General features: G+C 40.6%; 1 protein-coding gene across 27 annotated transcripts in view; it reads right to left on the bottom strand.

The window, feature by feature from the left end:
* EPB41 (erythrocyte membrane protein band 4.1) overlaps positions 1 to 12736 on the bottom strand; it is a 156574-nt gene that overhangs the window by 61873 nt on the left and 81965 nt on the right. For all 27 annotated transcript variants that reach the window (XM_065421552.1, XM_065421530.1, XM_065421538.1 and 24 more), the window contains 6 exons: positions 11008 to 11050; positions 8219 to 8294; positions 7106 to 7324; positions 2318 to 2405; positions 1594 to 1746; positions 385 to 482 (listed from right to left, as the gene is read on the bottom strand). In XM_065421552.1, the coding sequence (XP_065277624.1) occupies positions 385 to 482; positions 1594 to 1746; positions 2318 to 2405; positions 7106 to 7324; positions 8219 to 8294; positions 11008 to 11050 (677 nt within the window). The remainder of the gene's footprint in view (positions 1 to 384; positions 483 to 1593; positions 1747 to 2317; positions 2406 to 7105; positions 7325 to 8218; positions 8295 to 11007; positions 11051 to 12736) is intronic.

The raw sequence follows: 12736 nt of genomic DNA, 5'->3' as shown, positions 1-12736 counted from the left end.
TAGGAGAATCATGAGGGGAAGCAGGAGCCTGGCATGCAGCATCCCCTCGGCAGCAGCTGGGGCTCCCCTGTTAAGCAGACCCATCGAACCCTCACCCTGACAAGCCCTACCCCCCTATACCCGGACCCCTCCGATGAGCCCCGTAAACCCAGACCGCACCTCATTGATCCCCAAGCAGCTGCACCTGGACCCCCACCCCATCAAGCTCCACTCCCCCAGCACCCAGACCCCACACCTACAAAGTTTCTATATTAACCAAAAATATAACATTTAGATTTCTAAGAAAAAGCTTTAGGGAGTAAGGAGGGGCACTTAGTATCACTTTTAAAAACCCACTATATTTAATAAAGAGATTTTTTTTTTACAATTTTAAGCAAGACATACCTGAAAAAAGTGTGATGTTCAACACAGACTTTCCACAGTTTCTTAGCTGCTCGATAAGTAGGTAGTTTGAATCCAATGGTACTTTCATATTGTTCGTGCTATGGAAAATTGCAATGCAGATTATTTTATTATAGCTACAAGTGACGTATGCAAAAGAACATTACTACATAGAACATACCCAGTTAAAACCCAGGCAAGCAATTCCAAAATTCCCCTCACAGAACTTCTTCGGCATTCTTCCACTAGAGAGATGAGGGTTTGGTCCACAAACCCTGTAGATATACGAACATACCCAGGCATCTGCAAGAAGGCGTAGGCCCTTCTATATGGAGCCTATATTTCTCTGCAGCAGTTCTGGGATCCCCTTTAAAAGGGATTTTCCACCAGAGAAATGAAAACGTGGCCTGCGACTATATTACATTTCTAGGGGTATTTTCCCTGGGTGGGGGGAAATGCGTCTCCCCTGGCCTCCCTACTCATTGTCTGCTTCCATTCATGCTGGACCCAACAAGGTGGGGGTAAAACAATGCAGCAGAGGCCACTCCATTCCCCTTTCCACATGGGAAGGAGATCCACATACAAGTCAAAACAGCATGATCCAGCCCCCTCATATACCATGTTGCTACATACTTTGACAATTGATAAAAGTACAACATTCTGAATTATGAATGGTCATCTAAGGTCTTATGAAATGAACAGCTACTTGCTTTCCACAGCAAGAAAAAAAAAACGTCTTTACCACAGAATCTTTTGCTCTCCTCATTAAAGTTATGTTTCCAAGTACTATCAGAAAGATCAAGCATTTTGCTTCATATGGGTAATGGTGAAATATTTTGTTTATATTTGTATTTCTGCAACAAAGATCTGTTATATGCTTGTCTTATTCCAATGAGAATATGTTCAACAGCAGAATACCATACTCTACAAGTAGGTGGAGCTAACTATGTAATTTATAATTCAAATGTAATTTTATAGGCTCAGATATTTTAGTTTTATATTATAAATTGAATCTACTACAAAGCCAAATAACACAGGCAATAAGGTACAATTTAAAATGAAAAACCAATTGTACTACTGCAATTATGGAAACAACTTTAAATCTCCACAGCACTTTTCTGTTCTTTATGTAAACAAGAACAAACTGGACACTAATTAGAAAATGTTTTATTACTATACAGGACAAAAACAGAAGATAAACTGGCAACGTACCTCCCCTGGCCGGATCTTAATGAAGAAGCTGCTGCGTTTGTAGGAAATCTTCAGCACTTTGGGCCAAGGAAAGCGGTTGATTCTCAGTTTATCTTTATAGACAAGAAGGCCACTGGAACAGACTCCCAGAATGATGTCAACTCCCTCCAAGTCCTAAGGAAGTTAATACATATTTATACCTACAGCAGTGTTGAAGTTCCAACAACTGATCACCCAGCATTTTCTCTATACACTCCTTTTGTCTTTTCCTAAATAGCTACTGAATTCATTTGTCTTGCATGCTTGAACAGCTTCCAACTTCCCACGTGCCAAGGGCCAATTTTACTTTCCTTCATATCTCTCCTTAAAACCTCCTCCCTTCTATTGATCTCTTCTCCAATCCCATCTGCTTAAAGTTTGTGTCTGATCTTTTAGGGTTTATACTGTATTTATCAGAATTCTGAGAGTGGATTATTTTTCAGGCTCAAACATTAGTTTAAATTCTTCAGACTAAGTGCTTGTCTACATTGGTAGGTTTATAAAGAGCTCTCTATAATATACAGAGAAGCAAATCAGGAAGTGTAACTTCCTTTTTATAAAGCTTGCACTAATGCTTACAACATATCTATTATATGCTTGCATTTCTGCAAGGGTGGCTGCCTTCCTGCCTACATCTTTGATCAGGGCTCTTGAAACAAGGAACCTGTGGGCCCCAACCTACACCACCACCACCAAAATCTCGTACCTTGGCTTGGTGAAGGTCAACTCCATACATAGATAGTTTTTTTGCATTCTCAAGAAACTCGAGGTCTGCTTGGGCTGGAGTCATGGATCTAAAAAAGGTTATGGGGGGGGGGAGAAAGACAATAAACTTACTGTTATCTATAGTAATGATTCGTTTAAAAGGAATAGACAGTGATCTTCTATTTAGCAAAAGAATTGCTGAGCCTTGGTTTGCTGAATTGATTTTCTGAATGCAAAATGTTATGTTTACAAAAGATACTGCTTCGTATTTATTCTATGATAATTCCTCAACATCTTATGCCTCTGAAGTACCTAGGGTGACCGTATGTCCCCTTTTGGCCGGGACAGTCCCCTTTTTAAGTCCTGTCCTGGGCGCCCTAATTTTTTTGGCAAAACTGGGCATTTGTCCAAGTTGTCCAGTTTTGCCAAAAAACTGGGGCATGAAGGAATGTTGGGGGGGGGGGGGGAGGGGGAAGAAAGTGGCTCGGGCCAGCCCTGCACACAAGAAGGGGCTTGGGTGAGCCCCACACAATGTCCCGTTTTCCCTTTGGGAAACATGGTCACCCTAGTAAACGGACTGAAAAAGGAAAGCACCGCTGTACGAATCATGGCACTGATTCTCTAAACAGCCAACTTCATTTGCAAAAAAGGTGAACAAATTAAAGCTACTGAAGCCAAACAGCGAACTGTGGTACCCACTCAATACTTTTCAGAATCCAGCTATTGTTCTGAGAATTAAATGCCAGGGCAGTTGAAATCACTTAATAGGAGACTCCTACTAGGAGCAGGCTACATGAATGAGACATTTTCTGGGAATAGATAGTGTCCTGTCCATAGGAAAGGCAATACAGTGCAACTCTGGATAACAGAAACATCCTGATAATGGGGCTATTTTCAGTGTTATTGAAGTATCTCTGGTAATAGGCTTCTATTGTGCAAGGTGTCCAAATGCTATATTGGGACAGTACTCATTTATATACATTTAGTTTTGTTTGCTGCTTTGATATCTTACTTACAAAAGACTTTACATTTTATGTAAACTGTAAATCCTAGTGTTGTGTCTTATGCAGGCATGATACAATACAGACCAACGGGAATAAAAAGGATTAATATTGCAACAATAGCCCATTTTAAGTGGAACAACAAGGTCAACATTCATCTCCTAAACACAAACCCTCTGTAGTTCAAATAAAACGGCAATAGCAGTAAGAACATTTTATGTGGAAATTCTTTACCTAAAAACCATCTGATGTTTAAAGTTCTCAGAACAACATCCAATATTAATGAATTCATCTATACAAGAGGGAGGCTATATAATGCTACAAATTTAGATATAGCCATGTTATTCAGGTCAACTTTTAATATTTTTGTTTTACACAAAATGCTTTATGTTCACTGGCTCTTTTAAGAGAATAAAACAGCCAAAAAAATAATTCGGCCATGTTAGTTGCCTGTTCTATCACAAATAGTATTTCATAACCTGAAGTCAAAGGAAGATACTGAGCAACTGAGAAGCTTATCTTCCGCATGCGTCTCCCCCTCAGTACAAATATAGAGAAATCAGTTTAAAATATTGACCTGACAGTGCGAGTTTGAGGTGTTCATTAGAGCTTCGGTATCACCCTTGGACTGAAGTCCACTATTACAGGTTATGCTTATGTTATTAATTTGCATTTCTTGTGGAAAGGTCTTCATCTTTGCTTTTAGTTTTCTATAGGCATTACTAAAAAGCGACAAAGAGTCCTGTGGCACCTTATAGACTAACAGACATATTGGAGCATAAGCTTTCATGGGTGAATACCCACTTTGTCAGACGCAGAAGCTTTCGTATTCACCCACGAAAGCTTATGCTCCAATACGTCTGTTAGTCTATAAGGTGCCACAGGACTCTGTCACTTTTTACAGATCCAGACTAACACAGCTAGCCCTCTGATACTATAAGCATTACTGTGGCTCAACTCACAGCTTTGGGGCAGTCAAGAGAGACTACAGGTTCAAGTCCCACACAAGGGCTTGGGCTCATTCTCAGTGTTTTATGGCGTTTTCTTTCTTCCCTTAAAACTACCGACACTTGCACCCCTCTTTCAGATTGTACAATACTTATATATCATGGTGGTAGGCTCCTTAAAAAGTGTGAAGAGAGCTAGATAAACAGTTCAGTGTGGTCTCTGTAGTTGAACATGTCAGTATATTAGCGAAATATGCACAATATAGGATAAAATTTCTTTTTCAAAAAGTTAAAAAAGTTTTAGTTTAGTTATGATCCTCTAACCTGATACAAGAGCTGCTCAAGAGAGACTCACCAGTATGAAAAGGTAGTCACCGAGGGATAAAGAAACCTTTCACAAATATTAGGTTATAGGAAAAGTTCATTCCTATGGGGTCAAAAGACATATCTGGCATATCTGGCTTCAAGACTAAGCTTGATAAGTTTATAGAGAGGATGATATGATGGGATAGCCTAATTTTGGCAATTAATTGATCTTTGATTATTAGCGGCAAATATGCCCAATGGCCTGTGATGGGATGGGATCTGAGTTACAACAGAGAATTCTTTCCTGGGTGCTGGCTGGTGAGTCTTGCCCACATGCTCAGAGTTTAGCTGATTGCCATATTTGGGGTCGGGAAGGAATTTTCCTCCAGGGCAGATTGGCAGAGGCCCTGGAGGTTTTTCGCCTTCCTCTGCAGCGTGGAGCACGGGTCACTTGCTGGAGGATTCTCTGCACCTTGAGGTCTTTAAACTACGATTTGAGGACTTCAATAGCTCAGACATAGGTTAGGGGTTTGTTACAGGAGAGGGTGGGTGAGATTCTGTGGCCTGCGTTGTGCAGGAGGTCAGACTAGATGATCATAATGGTCCCTTCTGACCTTGAAGTCTATGCATCTATTCCCTTTAATATCATCATCCAACCAAGTTGAAAGTGCAGCTACATACCTAGTAATAAATTTGAAAAATTGCTACACTCTGAAATCCTTCCTCCGGGGTAGAATGCAATTGTACTAGCTCTCGCCGTCCATTTAGATCATGCACCCCGTCGAGTAGAGGCCACATCTTTGTGTGTTTTATATCGTGTTAGTGCTTAGTAAATAAAACCAATGCTCCCTACAACCTGATGAGAGTTCTGCTCATGTCAGCACCAAAAACAAAGTTATGCGGAGATCTCAGTATTCACACCTTTCATGCACACGTCCGATGCATTTGGTGTTGTACAAGGTTATTTATTAGTAGTATTGCAGTAGCACCAGAAGACTCCATTCAGGATGTAGGCCACGGAATCCTAAGTGCTAACATACACAAAGGAAGACAAGGCCCCCTCCCCCACAGGACAACTGAATAACAATAGAAGAGGAGAAGGGAGAACAAAGGACAAAGTTAACAGTATGCACACTATACAGTTCTAAGTGGAATCAAAGCCATCCTCCACTGTCATAAGGGTGAGGACTATAGAGACTCCAAAAGTGGGGTTCTTAAAGATACTTTTTAAAGTTTCACGGAACTCTTCTAAAAATAGTTTATTTTTTCTAGTAGGAAGGAAGAAAACCCTTTTACTAACTAACAGCTGCAGGATATTCTCAGAACATTCTCACTGGTTTTGGACTCACCAATGTTTTCACCAACTCCTGTTATTCTTTATATTGCGGTAGCGCCTAGAGGTCCCATTGTGCTAGAGACCATACAAACAAGTAAAATGAGAACACAAAGACAACCTCTCCCCAAAGAGTCTAGGGCAGGGGTCGGCAACCTTTCAGAAGTGGTGTGCTGAGTCTTCATTTATTCACTCTGATTTAAGGTTTCGCGTGCCAGTAATACATTTTAACCTTTTTAGAAGGTCTCTTTCTATAAGTCTATAATATATAACTAAACTATTGTTGTATGTAAAGTAAATAAGTTTTCAAAATGTTTAAGAAGCTTAATTTAAAATTACATTAAAATACAGAGCCCCCCGGACTAGTGGCCAGGACCCAGGCAGTGTGAGTGCCACTAAAAATCAGCTTGCGTGCCGCCTTCGGCACGCGTGCCATAGGTTGCCTACCCCTGGTCTAGGGCCTTGGCTACACTGGTGCTGTACAACGCTGCAACTTGCTGCGCTCAGGGGTGTGAAAACGCCCCCCCCAAAGCGCAGCAAGTGCAGCGCTGTAAAGCGCGAGTGTAATCAGAGCCTGCAGCGCTGCACGCTCGCTCGCAGCGCTGCAAGCTATTCCCCTCGGAGAGGTGGAGTACTTACAGCGCTGCGAGACAGCTCTCGCAGCGCTGGCGGCGCAACTACACTTGCTCTTCGCAGCGCTGCCACGGCAGCGCTGGGAAGTCCTGAGTGTAGCCAAGGCCTAGGATTATGACAAGACACAAATGGTGAACAAAAGGACAACAATGGGAGTGAGTGGAGGGGGAGAGGGGAAGGAAGCAGTAAAGGCTACAGTTTGTAGGTAAGTAGTCTCAAGGGGCAATTACTATTACATGACCAACTCTGGACTCTCTTAGTATCTGATTCCTTCATAGCACTAGCAGGATAGTTTATGCAAAGCAAGTGGGTTATAAATTCTGGAAGGACTTTTTGTAACTGTTTGGAGTTTATTTATTTACTTAAAGCAGATAGATTTTCTTTGTGAACTGAAAACTCATTTATGAAACTATCTCTCTCTCCTCCTGTTTGAGGCTCACAAAAGATATTGATGGCCCTGAAGAGAAAAATAAAAACACAGAATTTGTGAAAATACTAAATGGCTATAATTCTAATTACTCCTTTTACTTTGTAGTGCACAGACAAGTTCCCTTAATACCAGCACTCACCTGTATGTTTTATGTAGTTCCATGACTTTTTCTTCAAGTTCCTTTGTCTGGTTTGGGGCCAGTTTAAACTCACTGACATAATCTGCACTATGTAACTCCGGGTCATAATCTCCCAATTCAGACTGGACTGTGTAAGAACTCAGCAGGGCCAGTGTCGCAAAGGAACAAGGCAGACGCCCTGTAACAATGTCATGTCTAAGCTGAAGACACAAATAATACCTACAGGGAAGAAGCAGAAGATGTGATTTTAACTGAGAGTTCAATAGAACAGTGGTTCTCAACCAGGGGTCCGGGGCAGGTTTCAGGGGGTCAGCCAAGCAGGACCAGCGTTCGACTCGCTGGGGCCCAGGGCAGAAAGCCAAAGCCCCATCACATGGGGCTGAAGCCCGGGGCCCTGAGCCCCGCCACACAGGGCTGAAGACGAAGCCTGAGCAACGTAGCTTCGCGGGGGCCCTGTGGCATGTGGTCCCAGGCAACTGCCCTGCTTGCTACCCCTTAACGCCGACCCTGGCTTTTATATGCAGAAAACCAATAGTTGTGGCACAGGTGGGCCATGGAGATTTTATAGCATATTGGGGTGGGCCTCAGCAAGAAAAAGGTTGAGAACTCCTGCAATAGAAGACAAAAATGTGGTCATTTTATTTTGAGCTCAAGCTCCTGAGGAAATGAAGAGAAGGGCCACTTTTTATGCTGCTAAATGGCATGGAGTGGTTTTTGTATTGGCTTATAAGAAAAAAGAGTTAGTGCACCCTCGTCATTCAAAGGATAAGGGCTACATCGGTCTGAAAGGAAGAACGATCACAGGATTTAAAAATAAAATCACCACCTTCTAAATGGAGCTTTTGATAACTGAAATCAGACTTTGTTCAAGGCATTTAAAAGTATGTGTAGGTATGCATACATAAAAATCATGCACATATAGACTTCAGTGCAGACTAGGTCTAGTCCTATAGTATTAACTCTAAAATATACTTGAAAACAAAGATTTATAAATAGCTTTTGAGCTTTTACCTGAAAAGCAAAATATCGCGCACGTCTAGTGTACTTTCCACTCTCAGTACTTTACTAAGCGAGCCTGATTAGCAAAGTTAACGGGAAATAATGTATCTTTACCTCGTTATATCTTCTGTCAGCTGTGCTGGATCTGGTGGATAAAACTTCACATTGAATGTAAAGTTCCAGGGGCCTCCTGTAGTTAGAAACATACAAGTTTTGAAAATTTACAACAAAAATGTTCACAATACAGAAGTTTATAAAAATTAGGAAGATCAAATCTGACTTTAAAAATAAAGCATTCAACTGATATTTATAGTTGAATGCTGCCATTTGAACTATTGATTATAGAATGTAGTTTAAAGAAGTGATAAAGTCTCTGATCTGTTTTCATTTACTTAGCTTAAAATACATCTTTTATGGGGAACACGTAAGCAGACTATGTGGAGGTGGACATATTCAGATAATATAAGAAATGTGGAATTCACTTGTTTTGGAATCTACTGCTCATTAAATACTTCATATCTCTCTTTGCTTTTTATAGATGTGATCAAGTATGAATAGAGGTCAAACTGTGGTGTGGGTTAATGAATTAGCATTTTACCACCAAAGACTCAGGTTTTAAATCTCCCTTAGGTGAGAAGAAAGAGGTGTTTAGTGGTTAAACATTGGCCCATGCCACACAGCCACCATATAAATTCAGTACAAATGTCAATGTGTAGTCAAGAAACACACTAAAACAGCAAGGGTTTTGCAGGTCAAGACTGAAATGTTTTAGTACAGCTGAATTACAAGGTTTATGTAGCACTTTCAGAGATAGTACTTCGCTCTAGTTAGTGTCATCAGTCTTACTTCTACGAGTACTACAATTATATTCAAAATGTATGCTCAGACACTGTTCAATAAATCACATCTAACAAGCAAAGATGCAAAACTATGTTTATTTTTCAATTTATACAAAAATGAAACCTTTCATAAACTCTCTGGGAGTCATACTGTATTTGAAAATAAAGATTTTTAAACAAACTGATAAGTGAAATCATTAAGAAGATACAAAATACAATGTTCCAATCTAGCACCTTACAATCATAATTACATTGTGTGGACATTAAAACTCACCCCTCCCCTCCTTACTTCAGAGAGTTCAGATACCAAGAAGGCAGTAGCTTTAAAGATTTATTTTTTCAAGTGTTCAGAATGAGGTCACCATTTCCTCTTGGAGGGTATAATCAATTTTGCCCTTAGATAGCTGACCTGAAGGGCAGAGGCATTAAATGCTTCAGTAGGGAATTTCTAAAATTGCTGCAAAAACCTGAGTCAAATATAACGACTTCATTCATTACCCTCTAATTCAATAGTTTAAAATGGTACTTAATTCAGGAAGGCAAGTTTTCCTGATTTGGTTTCTTAAAAGATTTAATAAGTCCCACATGGGGCTGGGACAGGGGAGGATGGGAGAAACCAAACAGACTCCATTTACAGATTTGCCTCTTACCCAATAACATAACTGAGTTAAGAGACAAATCCTGCCATTTTCATTCTATGGTGCCAGAAACATTCAAATTATTCATGAATAAGTTTAAGATAATGGTGAGCAACTTTCCATCTATTTTAAGGGGAACACAAACATTCTGGGGTTGTCTGTAGAAAAGTACTGTTCCCTTTTTTAGATCTGTATCTTAATCATGTCATTTTTCTAGTAAGACAATTTAAATTTATCTCAATCAGCTGAGTGAAACAAAGGGTTCCTTTAAATATCATCCTGCTGTAGGTTTTTGCACCAGTCTCATAATATTGTACTTTTACCACTAATGTCGCAAAGGAGAAAAGCAGCTAAAGCTGTGCATACAAACAATTGCTTTTGTAGATTATAAAAATAAAAATAGATGACTGAATGAAGAAGCTTTCCCAGTGCTGTTTATTTATTAACACCAATGGAGTTTTGCCTCTATTATGCCACACAGAGAGCCTCTTCAGTTTATAGCTTTGTTGAAATACCTCTCTTCCTCCCTGTAAACCTACACACAAATTCACTTTCACTACAGTGAGGCTACATCTACACTACGGGGGGGGTCGATTTAAGATACGCAAATTCAGCTACGCAAATAGCGTAGCTGAATTCGACGTATCGCAGCCGACTTACCCCGCTGTGAGGACGGCGGCAAAATCGACCTCCGCGGCTTCCCGTCGACGGCTCTTACTCCCACCTTCGCTGGTGGAGTAAGAGCGTCGATTCGGGGATCGATTGTCGCGTCCTGACGGGACGCGATAAATCGATCCCCGAGAGGTCGATTTCTACCCGCCGATTCAGGCGGGTAGTGTAGACCAGGCCTGAGACGTCTTGAGTGTGTGTATTCTTTGAAGAAAAACTGGTCTCTGAAAATGGATCTACATGGACACTGATATCAGAAGAAGTCACAGTCCATTTCTGCTTATACTGTGAGACATTCATCCTGACACTGTTCAACCCACTTGTTCAACTCAGATATCCCATTTGGATGCCTGAGCAGTTCTGAAGAATCCACAGAAGTTTGCTACAGCATATACTTTTCTTTTCCCGATTCCCATCTCCTTATTTATCCTTAAGTGGTTCTCCATGACACTCATCTCTCCCCCCGCCCCACACACCAGCAGGCTGAAAGACATCTACCTAATTCTGGATTGCACTATGGAGGCACAGCATTTGTCTACCTCCTGACAATGTACTGTAGGATATTCTTCATTGTACCGAAGTGCCACTATTAAGAGTAAAAAGAGGGAGTGCATGCTGTTTGAACTTGTGCTGATCCCTGACAAACACCCTTCCATGAACTCTAACTGGTCTTCGGGGGTTGTCTGAATTGTAGACCAAAGCTATAAATATCTACCAGTAAAAAAAAAATAGATCGAGATTAACTCAATCCACTTACCATGAACCTGCTTTTTTATTTCTTTGGCAGAATCCAACCATGTCTGTAAGAGGAGAAAACAGTAAAATTCACACAGTTGACAAGTATGAAAAGAAACACCACAGGAAACAGTGCTGCCAATCAGCTAAATAAGCAGCTATCAAATGTGAACTGAACTGGCTGTTGTAATGTGTGTATACCGTCTATATTGTACAATATCTATCCACCCACCTCTATATTACTCTATACTACTACTCAGACACATGTACAACATCCTAAGTTTCCCCATTTTTCAGCATGTTCACTCCAGCCTACTATCTCATCACACCATTCATCTACATGCAGTTCAAAGTGGAGAGAGAGAAAGGATGGGATGGACAGCAGCAGAATTCACATCCGTGGCTTTTGTCCCCCAGTGGCCAGCTAGTACATATACACTGCATACATGATAAATTAAAATTCCAAAGGACATGAAAGCTCTATATACAAAAAGCTTCATTTATTTGAGCTCCTACAACGGCCTTGAACAATAAAGTGCTAACTTCCAAGGGAAGCCATCTCTCTGGGATCTAAAGGTGCAGACTACTCAGTTTTCTCATTAAAATAAATGCTCTGATGAAATACTGCAAACTACATTTCTCTCAAATTCCAGCATCAGACAGTCTAAGCTAGAGCTAGACATTAGATCCATAAAGGTTTTAACTCTGACATTTTCTCACAACCGGCTGCACCTCCCTCCGCATTTTAAGATGTATTTCTCACACTCATTCAGATGTTTAGATAGTAAGTTAAGCCCCTCTATGTGTAGTCTTTAATAAAGACAGTTTTATGTCCTATCAATCACTGGAATAAGTGAAGATTTTACGATGACAGCAAAAACTTAGCACCTATCATGACAGTTCGGGGTGGGGGGTGATAATCCTTATTTTTTAAAAAAAAAGGCACATTTCTGAGAATTAGCTTGAGGAGATAATATATTTAGACATTTTTATCCAGTTTCCTCAGCTGCCCGTAATTCAGCTCCTTTATTTGTATTTTTGAGGAGCAAGGAGGTGGTGCAAAACTGATGCCAGTGAAATTATTTCACAGTCCTGCCAATGCTCCTCCTTCAGTTATAACCTGAAACATCTCCGTCTCGAGCCTCTTCTTAGCTGAAGCGATCAGTTGTGATACACTGTATGAAGACAGTGCAATATTGATAATCATCTTCTAGAGGCTAGAATGAAGCCATCAAATTCATGTTCATGTGACCTAAGCAGGATTTGTAAACCTGTGTCTTTTGAGGTGAAAAACTAGTATGCCCACCCCATTCAGCCCTCTAAGCTCATCTTTCTTAATCTAAAGGACATTTTTCTTTAAATGTTTACTGGTACAACGGTGGATAGGTTTAATTTAAATTCATTATTAAAAATCAACTCTCTTCTACTCTTCCAATCTTTACAACTAGTGCTATGAAACCCATGAAAAACAAGGCCCACAGGCCATCTACATAGCATTTTTTGGGGTCTATGGTTTTGTCAGCATAGCAATTTTAAATGTAAGTGCTGATGCTACAAATGTTAGTTTTCTCCAATGAGAATGGGACAGCCTAGCTGCCGGCTCTAACGCAGCCTGAGTGCAGTCATGCATTCATGGAACTCATCCTGTCTGCCTAATCCAACAGACAATGAGGGGTTCGGTAATTAATGATACTCTTATCCAACGCTGTTTCATGAATCAGTGGGAAACAATTCTCCCTTTCAGACTAGTA

The sequence above is a fragment of the Emys orbicularis genome, chromosome 23 (assembly GCF_028017835.1).
Source record: "Emys orbicularis isolate rEmyOrb1 chromosome 23, rEmyOrb1.hap1, whole genome shotgun sequence".
NCBI lineage: Eukaryota > Metazoa > Chordata > Testudines > Emydidae > Emys > Emys orbicularis.
The sequence above is the reverse complement of the archived record's forward strand: the minus strand, read 5'-3'. Positions and strand labels throughout refer to the sequence as shown.